A 12,535-nucleotide genomic window follows, 5' to 3' on the forward strand; every position below is an offset into this window, starting at 1 on the left:
CTGACAAGTCTCAAGTGTCGCTGACGAAAGGTAGACAAGTGGATACTACCTGAAATGTCTGACCGTTTCAAAAATCATATCCAGTTGCTTGAGTAACTGCTTTTTGGCGTATCTTATTACCTGGGTGTCTAACCTTCATCGACACTCCTCTAACAGTTCTTTCATTTATCATAATATACAGGATATCAGAAAAATAATAAAATCTTTGTGGTAGTACTTGTTTAAGATTTTGAAGTTAGCTCCCATTTTATCTCAGAAGAGGAGCAGTAAGATCTGTAATTAGGTTTTGTTGCATATGGTGCACCCCCAAAAAAAATTTGTGCACCTAATTTTTAGGTTGGGTGCACCAGTGCACCTATTCCCTTAAAATGACTTTCGAGCCCTGTGTGTCTTCTTCTAGTACAATTTGTAATACTATTATGATGTGCAGAAGACAGGCTTTTAGTACAATTTGCATCCGATTCTGTATCTCTAAAAGCTTGTAAAGCTTGTACTGTCTTCTACAATTTGTGTTATGATGTCCAAAAGACAGAAGTCAACATCCCTTTAGGTGCAGGGATCCTCTGAGTTTTGATACACTTGTCTAACAGCCCCTTTAGCCTGGATTGGCAGCAGGTATAGGCTCAAGCCTAGTTTACTGCCGTAGATGTGTATCTGTGGCTTCTTTTAGTACAATTTGTATCTGTATCTTTAAAGCCGGTACTTCTACATTGTGTTATGATGTCCAGAAAACAGAGGTCAACATCCCTTTAGGAGCAGGGATCCTCTGAGTTTTGATACACTCCTCCAGCAGCCCCTTTAGTCTGGAAACAGGCCCCCCCTGTCCGGCTCCTGTTACTGCCTGGATCTGAGTGAAGTAGTCTCTACACAGGATGTGCAGCAGTTTGTGGAACTGTTTCCCGTAGGCCTTCATCAGCGCATGGCCGGCAACCTGGGGACAAACAGATGTGTTCAATATCAAAATTATTTTTGTTTGTTTTGCATATTGGTAAACCGCCTTTTTAGGCATAACACACCAGTTTTGTACATGTACATGTAAGTACAAGCTGCGTAAGACTAGACTGTAAGGTTTCAACCACTCACACCGGGAAGGTACATGTATATGAATGTGTTTGAGTAAGAATTAACAGAGCAGACCATATGCGAAGGTAAACATTATGCAGTTGCTTTGCAAATGTTACCTTAAAGTCTATTAATTTTCTAATTTATGATTTGAATTGAAATTATTTTACCCACCTGTAGGAAGTCGTACAGCAGTGTGGCGGTGACGTCCGTTTCGGGGTCTAGGTTGATGACGGAGGATAACCAGCACCAGCCGTGCGCGGCGCCGTGAGGGTGCCTCCGGGACCCGGTGTCGGTCTGTACGATTGCCGCGTACAGCCGCATGATGCCGGACATTCGCTTCAGGAACTTGTCCTGTTTCTCCACAGTCCCATCCTTATACACGTACCTGTTAGTTACAACAAGAAGCACCAGTTAGATAGCTGTTAACATTCATTCACACATTCATTCACTCGTTCATACAGACGCATGATGCCTGACATACACTTCAGGAACTTGTCCTTTTTCTCCACTGTACCTTCTTTGTACACATACCTGTTACAACAAATACAGGTTTGATAGCTGTTAACATTTAATTCATTCATTCATTCATTCCATTCATTCATCCATTCAATTTATTCACTCACTCACTCACCAACTCACTCATCACTCACTCATCACTCACTCACTCACTCACTCACTCACTCACTCACTCACTCACTCACTCACTCACTCACTCATTCATTCATTCATTCATTCATTCATTCACTCATTCGTACAGATGCATGATACCAGACATCCGCTTCATAAACTTGTCCTTCTTTGTACACGTACCTGTTACAACAAATGCAGGTTAGATAGCTGTTAACATTAATTCATTCATTCATTCATCCATTCATTCACTCACTCACTCAACACTCACTCATCACTCACTTACTCACTCATTCACTCATTCATACAGATGCATGATACCAGACATTCGCTTCAGAAACTTGTCCTGTTTCTCCATAGTACCTTCCTTATACACGTACCTATTAGTTACAACAAGTACCAGTTACGTTGGTGAAGGTTAGACATCCAGGTAATTTAAGATACGCCAAAAAGCAGTTACTCAAGTAACTGGATATGATTTTGGTCTGACGTTGCAGGTGGCATCCACTACCTTTCGTCAGTGACACTTGATAGACTGCAGGAGAAATGCAGGTTTATAAGCAGGAACTATTGATTGATACGCAAATAAGTGAAGACAAGTTTTTTGAAAGTCCTAAAGGAACAAAAGTAACACAAGTCAAGACAAGGGTAACTTCTATCAATAAACCAGTCATCATCATCATACCCCTTCGACTTGTAGAAGTCCTCGTCCGTCTGCCCGTCCATGCGCGGAGGGTAAAACGGCACGATGTAGGGACACGCCCGGTGGAACTGTGCCAACAGGAGATCCCCCACATCTGGAAACTCCATCCACACCCCGACCTAATACCAGCACAGAACAGAACAAGAAATAGTCATGTCTTCAAGTACCAACCAAGGATTGAGGTGTGCAAAAATTTTTAGCAAGAAATAGTCATGCCTTCAAGTACCAGAGTTATTAACCAAGAGTTGAGGTGTTAAAAAACTCATTCTTTCCTAGAACTATCGCAGAGTGCAGCTCACTGTCACCAAGTACAGTAGTGGCATTATCATCAAACTGTCATTATTATCATTAAGCATATCTTTAAACAATGTTTAGAGTTAGATGTTCAAGGGTTAGGTGTAACAAGTCATTTGGTATGATGCAGAACAGAACAAGAAATAGTCATGCCTTTAACAGGAAACTCCATCTACACCTAATTCCAGCACAGAAAACATCAAGAGACAGATAAGCCTTCAAGTGCAAGAGCAGACTTTTTCGCACAAGGAATTAAAGAGGCCGTCTGCATCAGGGCATTACAACAATCCCTCAACAGAGACGGGGGGCGCCACAGACTTTCTGCAACCTATGATCCACTGCTCACGGAGTTACGTGTGTTATCTGTGTGACGTCACGGAAGCGGTGGATTGCTCATTCCTTGACAAAGACTGGAGTTGTACAGTCAAAAATTTGGGTGAGTCCAATTTACTGTGTTGGATATTACAGTTTAAACTTGCTTCATCATGTTTAGAGTTAGATGTTCAAGGGTTAGATGTGATGTAGCCGCGTGCCTGCAAAGCTGGAGTTTTACTGATCTATACAGAAACAGAATACAGATACAGAAGCTGGTGTGTTACGCCGAAGGGCGGTTATACCGGCTATACAGAATACAGAATGATACAGATACAGACCGCCACTGCTGCGATCGGGAACGCAGACTCGTGGTTCGAAGCGATCTGCTCCACACCCTGCTTCATGAACTTCCTGGCGAGAAGCTCCTTACAGAAGGGCAGTGCGAGGGGATGGCTGGCCGTGGAGATCCTCTTGTCGCTCACCTCAACCTGCATTGTCAGAAAAAATTTTTCCAATACATCAGTGAAGGGAAGACCAGCAAACACCTTAGTTTATAAGGCATACCACCAGAAGTTCAAAAACCCCAGACCCCGGGGAAGACCACCCAAGAGGTGGAAAGACCAGATCCAGAGTGACACAGGGTTTACCCTAAGAGAAGCAGAGACTATTGCTCTTGATAGAGCTGGCTGGAGAAACCTGACGGAGGGGAGCAAGGGGCTAGTACCTGGCTTGTGCATGTAGGCAGGTAGGCAGTAGGCATTGGTGAAGGTACATCCAGGTAAGATACGCTAAAAAAACAGTTACTCAAGCAACTGGATATGATTTTATTTCTTGCTTAATATTGAGGGACTATTCCTTGCTTATTGGGGGACAGATTTTGTGAAGTTAAGGTTTTCCCTTTGCTATATGGCTTCATTCTAAAATTATAATACTAATGTCTTATATTTTCATTTCTTGCAAGATTTATAAAGGACGTTTTGTTTGATTTCATTTATTGATTTTGATTTGTACACCAGCTCATTATGTACCTTTGTCCTTTCTTCTTATTATTATTACTTTGTTTTATTGTTTCCTTTTATGTGTGAGGAGAGGGCTGAGATAAGTTTCATAAATTTTTGCCCAATCCTTGAAAAATAAATGTGAATAAAATAAATAAAATAAAATAAGGTTTATAAAGGTTCTCCCCCCCCCCCAGCACCCCTATGTTTTGTTTTTTTTATTGTCCAAACAGTACCCATGCAGTCGCAGACTTTATATGGCTGAATTGATACAGGGTATCACATAATAATCAATACAGATCACAACAATCAAATAATACACATGATACACATATTTGTTCCACAAATTTTTGTGGAACTGTCGCAAGGGTCTGTGCGGCTGCCATTCAGCGCCACAAGATGACCTCAATACGGCTTTCCCCAACCGAAGTTAGGTACCCATTCACACCTGGGTGGAGTGAGGAAAGTCGTGTAAAGTGCCTTTCCCAAGGGCACAACGTCAGGACGCATGTTAAGACATGTCCCGGGTACGACCCAGAATTAAACCCGGGTCTTCCTGCTTCATAGTCGATTGCTCTAACCACTACACCACGCGACGCCACAAAAATAGGGGTCCCAAATCACAGCATATGCTCAAAAGAACACTGCGGCATTTTTAACACTGACCTGCTGACCCTGCAGCAGCTTACACAGTCGCTTCAGCTTGTCTGTGACATGACTAGCAGAGTGGGAGGAGATGGCGTTCAGCGGAGTGTTCACTGCCTTCTGCAGGTCAAACGCGTACTTCTTCAACTGCGAGTCTGTAGGGATGAATGAATAAAAATTTTATTGTTTAACTTAAGATCCAACACAAAAAGTTCTCTCACCTAGAGCTTTTGACCAGTCACCCTGATCTTCCTCAGTAGACTGACCCAGTGAGGCTTGTCGATTCAAAAGTACATAAAGTCAACTCAAAAGTACATAAAGGGACAGGGACCTGCCATTCTGTACAAGCAACGAATGACAAATAAACCATTGTTATGATAATAAAGTCAACTCAATTTAAATAGATGAACATGTCAAGGGAAGAGAATAACAAAAAGAGAAGCACCTGTAGACTTGGCTAGCGGCTGGTAGGACTGTACACAGTTGTCTAGGTTGGTCTGCAGTTCCCTGTACCTCTTGATAGTTTGTGTGTACGTGGTTAGAAAGGCCTCCTTGGCGTCAGCTGCTGATTTAGCTGAAGACGCAGTTTTTGTAGCCACTGCTTTCTCGGCTGCAGCCTTCTCTGCCTGTTTCTGTGCTGCTTGTTTCTCCTGTTCAGCTGCCTGTGCAAGGAAAACAATGCAAAGCAAATGCACAATGTTTACCTTCGGATATGGTCTGCTCTGTTAATTTTTACTCAAACACATTCACATACATGTACTACGAGTATATGGTGACAGGAGTAGAGCAGACCATGAAATTGCAACATTATGTAACCCAACACCAGTCACCATGGTGACAGACGTCAACAAATCATGTCATTGGTCAGGTCAGAGGTTAGTGTTTGGAACAGAAGAGGAGGAGGAAGAAACTGAGTAAACATAATTATGTTTTCCTTCGGTAAACATAATAAAGCAGGGTAACTGATTTATTTATTTATTTGTTAGCTCGGCTTACAACTAGCCTGGGTTCCATCCTGGTTAGTTTACGTCCGCTCACACAGTTGGTGGTAGCGACTGTGTGAGCGGACATAAACTAACCAGGATGGAACCCAGGCTAGCTTACAACAGTCAGGGTTACCCAACTAGTCGCAGACTATTATTAAGGGTCAACCCTGATTCTGAGATGTGATGTCTGTACCAGGGTAAAACAGATTCACAAGGAATTGTCCTGGCACGAATAACTGTAAACAGCTACAGTAGAGTTTTTTCCACAAAAAGAACAAAAATTTTAACCCTTGTCCAGCTGACATTCCTGGCACAATATTTTTCAATAATTTCCTGTCTTGATTAGATCATAGACCCCCAAATTTTTTTGCCCTGCAGTGGCATAGTTACTTCCGCATTCGTTGCGTTTCGCTGCGGTGTGATGCGTTGCACGAAAAATGCCCCCAAATTGTACCTATACAGGGTGCTATTAAGATGGTACTGTATGTGCAGAACAACAATTGTTGTGTTCCGCAGGACTAAAAAACAACAAACCTGTGCCCGAGCCCGCTCCTGTTCCTGCCGTGCCTTCTCCTCCTCGGCTTTCCTCGCCTCCTCTCGAGCTTTCTCCACCGCCTGAACCACCCTCGCCTGGATGGCCTTGACCTCGGCGAGGGTGGTTTGAGCCAGCTGCAGCACCTGGTCTGTCGTTCCCCCGGCTTCACTGGCCGCTGACACCTGAAGTGTTAGAAAAGATATACTAGTAATCTGGCATGTATTTTCTAAATTGCATGTGAAATATTTGCAAAATTGCAAATTATTATTTAATATTTGACCAAATCATGGTGCCCTAACGACCCTCAGCGAGGTCACGGGATAGGTGAGGTGAGAAATGTTGTCAATGTTGTCAGTGTTCTCGTGAGACTAGGTACAGTTGACATTGAAAATTTGGAGGTATGTGTTTTCACCTTACAAAAAACAGTCACTGATTGAAGAATATTCTACTAACTACTAAGTGAAAAAAAAGTATTTCGACCACTGACCTGTCTTGTAAGGTTGGACGTTAACGTGACGGCCCTGTGTGCGTCGTTTAGCACGTCCGCTGGGAGAGCGTCTTTCTGACCAAAGTTAGTCAGCAGAGTTGTCATGGCCTGGGCAGCAGCGTTGGACTCTTCCTGCTGTTTAATCAGCTGCCGTAGCTTCTCTAACGCGTACGCCTGCTTCCTGCGCTGCTGCTGGGTTTGTCTCACTATGGCCTCCTGTAGCTGAGCGTCTAAGTGCCTGGAATGATATCCCAGAAGAAGTCATTAGCTTTCAGCTCCCTTCTTCTTTCAATTTGAGGCAGCCGCCTTCAACTAGCTGAAGATTCTGCTGCCTTTTTGTGGCTAATACGAGATGGGGTTCGCCAGGCCTCCATCCTGGTTATTTGTAGTGAATCACCAACTCCCAGACATTGACAGTTTTTTTTAATGACATTGTAAAAACATAGTTTTTGTTTAATGAAGAAAGTTTATAAAAAATACTGTACGTGCCTGGCCCTCTGCCGGTGGTCCTCCTCTAACTGCTGTATCCGCTGCTGGCTCCTCTCTCCGTGATGCAGCAGGAGGTTGTTGACCTTGTCCTGCTGTCTCCTGCTGTCCAGTCTGTGCTGGTCCTGCAAGATGGACAGCTGCTGCTGTACCTGCTGCCACAGGCCTGGAACAGCAAGAGGACAGCATAAAAGAGTTTATTTAATGGGGGGTTGTTGACCTTGTCCTGCTGTCTCCTGCTGTCCAGTCTGTGCTGGTCCTGCAGGATGGACAGCTGCTGCTGTACTTGCTGCCACAGACCTGGGACAGCAAAAGGACAGCATAAAAGAGTTATTTAATGGGGAGTTGTTGACCTTGTCCTGCTGTCTCCTGCTGTCCAGTCTGTGCTGGTCCTGCAGGATGGACAGCTGCTGCTGTACTTGCTGCCACAGGCCTGGAACAGCAAGAGGACAGCAAAAGAGTTGTTTAAAGGGGGTTGTTGACCTTGTCCTGCTGTCTCCTGCTGTCCAGTCTGTGCTGGTCCTGCAGGATGCACAGCTGCTGCTGTACCTGCTGCCACAGTCCTGGAACAGCAACAGGACAGCATAAAAGAGTTAATGTGGAGGTTGTTGACCTTGTCCTGCTGTCTCCTGCTGTCTAGTCTGTGCTGGTCCTGCAGGATGGACAGCTGCTGCTGTACCTGGTGCCACAGGCCTGGAATAGCAAGAGGACAGCAAAAGAGTTGTTTAAAGGGGGTTGTTGACCTTGTCCTGCTGTCTTCTGCTGTCCAGTTTGTGCTGATCCTGCAGGATGGACAGCTGCTGTGTACATGGTGCCACAAGCCTGGAAGAGATTTAATGTACGGATTAAACAATTAAGGGGAAAGAACATTGGACAATATATACGAAGTCACCGACAAAAATAGGAGAGTATGAGACCTGTGGAATCATCATAGAGATGTACAATCAAGACAAAGATACACTAATAAAACTCATGTTTGTGAACAAAAAGTTTGTTTTAAGATGGAAATTATTGGCCAGTACTTGGAGAGAAAAAAGACATGCACTCTTCAAGCAAAGGTTGCAGGGAAAAATTGTTGTCTTCTTTTTTTCCTTGCTTAGAAGTTAGAATGTATCAATGAACAGTTTGTTGATACACTCTCACCAAACCTTTTTTTAGCTCCCGAGTCCTACATCCTCTCTGCAATTAGGACTCGGGAGCTAAAATAGGTTTGGTAACCAGGCTACTAGTAGTAGTAGCAGTGTCTAAAACAATATATTTACTATCAATGAAGAGATTCATTTGTCACGTATAGATACAGTTACTAGAAGATTCTTCCAACAGTGACAAGTCTGAAGGGTAAAAAGATGAACTGATAGTCATCGAAAATTTGGAGGTCAGTATTTTTACCCTTCAAACTTGTCACTGTTGGAAGAATCTTCTAGTAACAATATATTTACTAGTAATTCGTCAAGAAGATTCCTCCCACAGACCTGCTATCTGCTGCTCCACCTGTACCCGTTGTTTCCCCACCGTCTCCCGTACAGTCTCCTGTCGTTCCTGTTCGTACAGGCAGACAGTTTTCTGCAGCTGCGCCCGGACGTTAACGTTGTTTCCTCCATTCTCCATCGAGTCGCTAACCCTGGGTGGTGTCATTTTGGGACTAATATGTGCCCTGATATTGTTTCCTCCATTCTTGATCGAGTCACTAACTCTTGCTGGTGTAGTTTTTGGACGCATATGCGCCCTGACGACGTTGTTTTCTCCATTCTCCATCGAGTCTCTGGGTGGTGGTGTGACATTTGGACGCATGTTGTTCTGAGGTGTTCTGGAGCTAGTAGTAGTAGGACTTGATCCTGTAGGTTGAGAGCCACTGGGTGGTGGTGTAATGTTTTTTGGACGCATGTCTTCCTGAGTTGTTTTGACGCTAGTAGAACCACTTGGTCCTGTAAGTTGAGAGCCCCTCTGTGGTGATGTGTTGGGAGAAGACAGTCCCTGCTGACTGTGTGAAGAAAGTACAGAGCCAGATGAGCAAAGCACCAGAGGGTTTGACAACAACATCTGTATCTGTATCGGTATAGCCGGTATAACCGCCCTTTGGCGTAACATACCAGCTTCACAGGCACGTGGCACGGCGGCAGCTAGCTATATCACACCAAACGACTTGTTACACTCAATCTTTGCAAATTTGATTGCAGGAGTTGTTTAAAGCTTTCTAGTGATGATGCCCCAACTGTGCTTGGTGGCAACGAGTTCCAGTCTATGATAGTTCTGGGCAAATACCAGTTTTTGAATACCTCAATTCTTGGTTGATAACTCTGGTACTTGAAGGCGTGGCTGTAACATGCAGTATAGTAGTATCCAGTAGGACGTGTGTCCAGTTTGGACTGCTCCAGAACCATGCCTATCATATATCTAGTTCTGTACCTGAATATGTTAGGGCTAGGATCAGGCACGGTTCTGGGTACGTGACGGGTGGACTATTCAGAACCGTGCCTGAGCATGGTCCCGGATAAAGCATGGTTCTGTGACACCTTATAGTGTTGAAATATTTTCTAGCCAATAGTTCTTTATAATACTCTGGCAAACACAGTAACCGTTGACCATATATGTAGCATTATGATAGACCTATACCAACTAGTAACTTTATTATTTTCCATACATTGTACCCGTGACAATCGTTGTGCAATAAACTTTGACTTGACTATTATATCATTTGCTTTAAAAAATGTTATAGAGTCCACGTCTAGCGGAGTAATAAACATTAAGAACAGGTAACAAGAACAACGACAACACCAGACTGCCAGACCTGTTTGCTTCCCCATTTCGCTCGTTCTGTAGCTCTGTCTCCAGCGCAGACAGTACCTGGTCCACATCGTCTATCCTCACCACAAGCCGCCCCAGCCACCCCGCGTCACCCGGGCCGTTACAGTACCTGGAACACAGGAGAAAGGAACTACTAAATTGAAGGTTGACCCTGACCCCCCCGGATCAAATCCTTCAGTTTCGGGCACGTACTAGTAGTAGTTTGGTTTTGGTTTGGTTTTCTTTTTCTAGCATGGCGGACAGGGAGTAGCACCCCTGCCCATTGTACCTCACACCATGCACCACAAAATGGGCCATTCAAAAAAATAACTGAGGAGGGGGGGTTGAAGAGGTCGGATTTTACATAAGGTAGTTAGTGAGTGTGGATTTGGATTGAAGGGGTTTAACCCTGGATTTGGATGAAATTATAGGGGGGTCAAGCCGCTTGGATAGAATTTTTAAGGGGCCAAGGCCCCTGGATGAAGGGGGGTCAAGGCCCTTGGATATTAATGAAAGGGGAGTCAGAAAGTAGAAAATCCAAGCTCTTCAACCCCCCCTCCAATTTTTTTTTTTTTGGAACAGCCCAATTAACATATTTCACAAAACCCAAGCGACCACCCCACCCCCCTTCATGGGTCTTCAACTAATCAAGGAGGTTAAATACAGTTTTGACACGTATACCGAAGAAGAAGAATTCACCAAGATTTTGGAAGATAAGACCAAAAGGTCCAGGACAGGACCCATAAAAATAATAATAATTGTTTATTGATTGATCGAAGATAGAAAAGTACAATCGCTAGCATGTTGCAGCGCAACTAATAAGTAGTGCTGAATTATATGCTAGTTTAAAAACAGAGAAACAAATATTGCACAGTTAACAAGTACACAACTAGACAAGTGAGTATTTCACATTTAACTTATAGACAACTAAATATTAAGCGAGTAAAATGAACTTAACAATATTTACAATATCAACATCATCAGTGTAAAAATTATTAATTTTATAGTATGGTACGTGATAACTGATCTTGGTAGGGCTGGTCATGGGAGATTTACTATGTGCCATATTTGTTTAATAGACTTGTAAGATAGGGGATCGGGCTATTTTTGTATCGATTTGTTCTCGGGAGGGGGGCAAAGAGCTGGTTAAACTGTTTACATTTTCTAACGTGGATCGTCTCTCCGCATTGTGGGAGCCCATGGGCTATAGGCCAAGGAGTTATTGTTGAATGAAAGCGAAGTCACCGCGCGCGCCGCGGCACGTACGTTCTCTACTCGCTTCCGGGAGTAGTTCTCCCGTCACCCTTTGCGCGATCCAGTATTTCCCGTCATCCTTAGCGCTAACTTTCGCCTTAGCCATAGGCCGAGAATACATGCGTCATCTGTATATTCTAGTGGCTTATCATTGACAGAAATTAATTGGGGAGGGGGGTAATCTCGCATAAAGGTAATCATCATTAATTTACATTTGTCAGCATTCAATGTCATGTCATTTTTGGAAGCCCAGACATTTAATTGATCAAGAGATGGTTGGATAAGGCTGGGTTCATAGAGAAGTCTACTTTCACAAACAGAGAGGTCGTCGACATATTTGTATCGATTTAAACTGTTGACTTGGAGAGCATCATTTACATAAATCAAAAACAGAATGGGACCTAATTTCGTACCTTGCGGGACTCCAGATGAGATAGTTTTCCATTGTGAGGTTTTACCATGATATCGGACACACTGCGAACGGTTGGAAATGAAATTGCAAAGCCAAGGCATAACCGTATCAACCGACGTACGTATCCCACATTCCAACATTTTATTTATCAATTTTGTGTGATTAATCCTATCAAAGGCTTTACTGAAGTCGGTTAACAAGATGGTCTGTATATTGTTTGGCGTTTCAGCGTTAAGGAATAAAGAATTCGTCATGGTAGTCAAGTAATGAACAGTTGACATGCCTTTTTGGCTGCCAAACTGGTTAGGATCGAGGACTTTTGAGACATCAAGGAGAACCCATTTTGCTACGAACGATTCAAGAACGTTAACTAGTATAGAAGTCAATGATATAGGTCTTAAGTTGTCTATAGAAGCTGGTGTCTTTTTCGGGATTGGGGAAATATAGGCCTGTTTCCATTGTTCAGGGACGACGCCTTCCTCGAGGGAGGAGTTGTAAATATGGGTGAGTACTTCAGTAAACTCTGCAGCGAAACATTTCACAATTTTAGGGGATAGGTCATCAGGGCCACTACTTTTATTCGCTATGAGTCGTCTAAGTGTTTCAAAGACTTCCCATTCATAAACACGAGGGGGCTCTGACGGCGACGGGAGGTAAGCGGGTAATGACTCTAAGACCCTGTTCATACCAGACTTATATTTAGCGGTTTCAACCGGTTTTTCAAAAACCGGTTTTTATTTAACCTGGTGTGAACGCAAATTAACCGGTTTTTTAGGGGTTTAAATCCGATTTTGAAAAACCACCTCGGGAGGTGGTTTTTGAGGGGTTTTTGAAGGGTTTTTCCACCGAAAAACCTGGTCTGAACGCTAAGGGTTTATTGAACCGGTTTTTGCGTCATAATTCCGGGGTCACGGGTCAGCATCCTGGCCGTGTGCGACCTGCAA

The 12,535-nt window shown here is 43.6% G+C and overlaps 1 protein-coding gene across 1 annotated transcript in view; it reads right to left on the minus strand.

The window, feature by feature from the left end:
• Positions 1-325: 325 nt before the first annotated feature.
• The window catches only part of LOC109462767 (nucleoporin GLE1-like), a 13,937-nt gene continuing 1,727 nt past the window's right edge, over positions 326-12,535 (minus strand). The window contains exons 2-12 of the mRNA XM_019759360.1: positions 9,930-10,055; positions 8,614-9,122; positions 7,145-7,307; positions 6,656-6,893; positions 6,168-6,350; positions 5,093-5,309; positions 4,669-4,802; positions 3,343-3,492; positions 2,378-2,514; positions 1,237-1,450; positions 326-931 (exon numbers count right to left, since the gene is read on the minus strand). Coding sequence (XP_019614919.1) covers positions 716-931; positions 1,237-1,450; positions 2,378-2,514; positions 3,343-3,492; positions 4,669-4,802; positions 5,093-5,309; positions 6,168-6,350; positions 6,656-6,893; positions 7,145-7,307; positions 8,614-9,122; positions 9,930-10,055 — 2,287 coding nt within the window. The 3' untranslated portion in view covers positions 326-715. The remainder of the gene's footprint in view (positions 932-1,236; positions 1,451-2,377; positions 2,515-3,342; positions 3,493-4,668; positions 4,803-5,092; positions 5,310-6,167; positions 6,351-6,655; positions 6,894-7,144; positions 7,308-8,613; positions 9,123-9,929; positions 10,056-12,535) is intronic.

Source organism: Branchiostoma belcheri, unplaced genomic scaffold (genome assembly GCF_001625305.1).
Source record: "Branchiostoma belcheri isolate BF01 breed outbred unplaced genomic scaffold, Haploidv18h27 scaffold12, whole genome shotgun sequence".
Taxonomy (NCBI): Eukaryota; Metazoa; Chordata; class Leptocardii; order Amphioxiformes; family Branchiostomatidae; genus Branchiostoma; species Branchiostoma belcheri.